The sequence below is a fragment of the Schistosoma mansoni genome, assembly GCF_000237925.1.
Source record: "Schistosoma mansoni, WGS project CABG00000000 data, supercontig 0307, strain Puerto Rico, whole genome shotgun sequence".
Lineage (NCBI taxonomy): Eukaryota > Metazoa > Platyhelminthes > Trematoda > Strigeidida > Schistosomatidae > Schistosoma > Schistosoma mansoni.
Genome location: NW_017386163.1, coordinates 14,536 through 15,752, shown reverse-complemented (window position 1 = coordinate 15,752; position 1,217 = coordinate 14,536). Strand labels below are relative to the sequence as shown.

At 41.2% G+C, this 1,217-nt stretch overlaps 1 protein-coding gene across 1 annotated transcript; it reads right to left on the bottom strand.

Annotated features, from left to right (window-relative positions):
- On the bottom strand, positions 1 to 846 carry Smp_139870 (hypothetical protein; the record flags this gene model as incomplete). The annotated part of the gene is made up of 1 exon (XM_018792398.1): positions 1 to 846. The coding sequence occupies one exon, from the start codon at positions 844 to 846 to the stop codon at positions 1 to 3; it is 846 nt and encodes a 281-aa protein (XP_018644220.1).
- Positions 847 to 1,217: the final 371 nt, after the last annotated feature.

Below are 1,217 nucleotides of genomic sequence, written 5' to 3'. Positions count from 1 at the left end.
TTACTCGTTTCCCGCTGTCTTAGAATTATGCTTAGGCCAGGCGCATGGTTGCATGCACTTGGTTGAGTTGACACCAAACTTCCAGTGGTACCAACAAAACTGCCCAGGTTGTCTGGACATTTGTGACCTGTTTTGTGACTTGGATCGTGGTCGTTGTGGTGACCTGCTCCTGTTTCTATGACCCATTTGCATTCTGGTGACAGCCTCAGTGAGACTCTTAACACTCGCAATGAGTCCTTCTATGACGGGGTCTTTTGCTGATTCTACTTTTTGTGTGTGATTTATTGTGCCTGGTCCAGTTGGAGGACCTCTCTCCATTATTCTATCGGCTATACGCGCTAAATGAGATGATGAGGTTTCAGGATCTTGTGCATCCAAACAGTGTTGGACGTAGCATGGGAGAGCTTGTATCCATCCTTGTTTTAGGACTGCTTCACCCACCGTGTTATCACCCATTAACACTTGGAGGTGACGCAAAAACTGTGACGGCGACCGATCACCTAGTGTTTCACCTTGAAAAAGTCTTTGGATTCTTTGACTATCTGATAATGATAAACGGTTTATTATCTCTCGTCTTAAGATGGTGTATGGTTGTGGTGATGGTGGATCTAAAATCAAGTCACGGACTTCTTTGGCAACTGAAGGAGGAAGGATAGAACACAAGTCTCTATAGCGAATCCCTTCAGATTTGATATTGTGTCTTGTGAAATAATGCTCTAGTTGAGCAAACCACAACTCAGGATCACTACGATCAAATTCTGGAAGTCGGGATTTCGTAGTTATAACAGTGTCTATCACCACTGGTGACAAATCCTCCAGATTATGGGTTTCTATTGAGTCTGACATGAGGTATGTGACAAATATAGCAATAAAGTTAGCACGAAAAATGGTTACTATAACACGAATAACTTAAGATAATACGGAATAAACTAGTTATATACTCAACTTAGTTTACGGATAATCCGGTCTACTTTTACGATTAAGTAAAAAAAAAAAAAGATTAGTAACAGAAATGAGGTTAAATTGTGTTCAAAAAGGGCTCACCACTTTCGTGCCTGTAGGTAACCCTCGTGCTATTGATAGAAGAAACCAGAGAAGTAGTGAATAGGTCTTTATTTCGATCTTCGCGCAGTCACAGTGGAGCGTGGGTTTATTTGTTCAGACAAACAAAGGCTCTCAACATTCCATATAAGATAGTAGGGAATATAACGCTTACA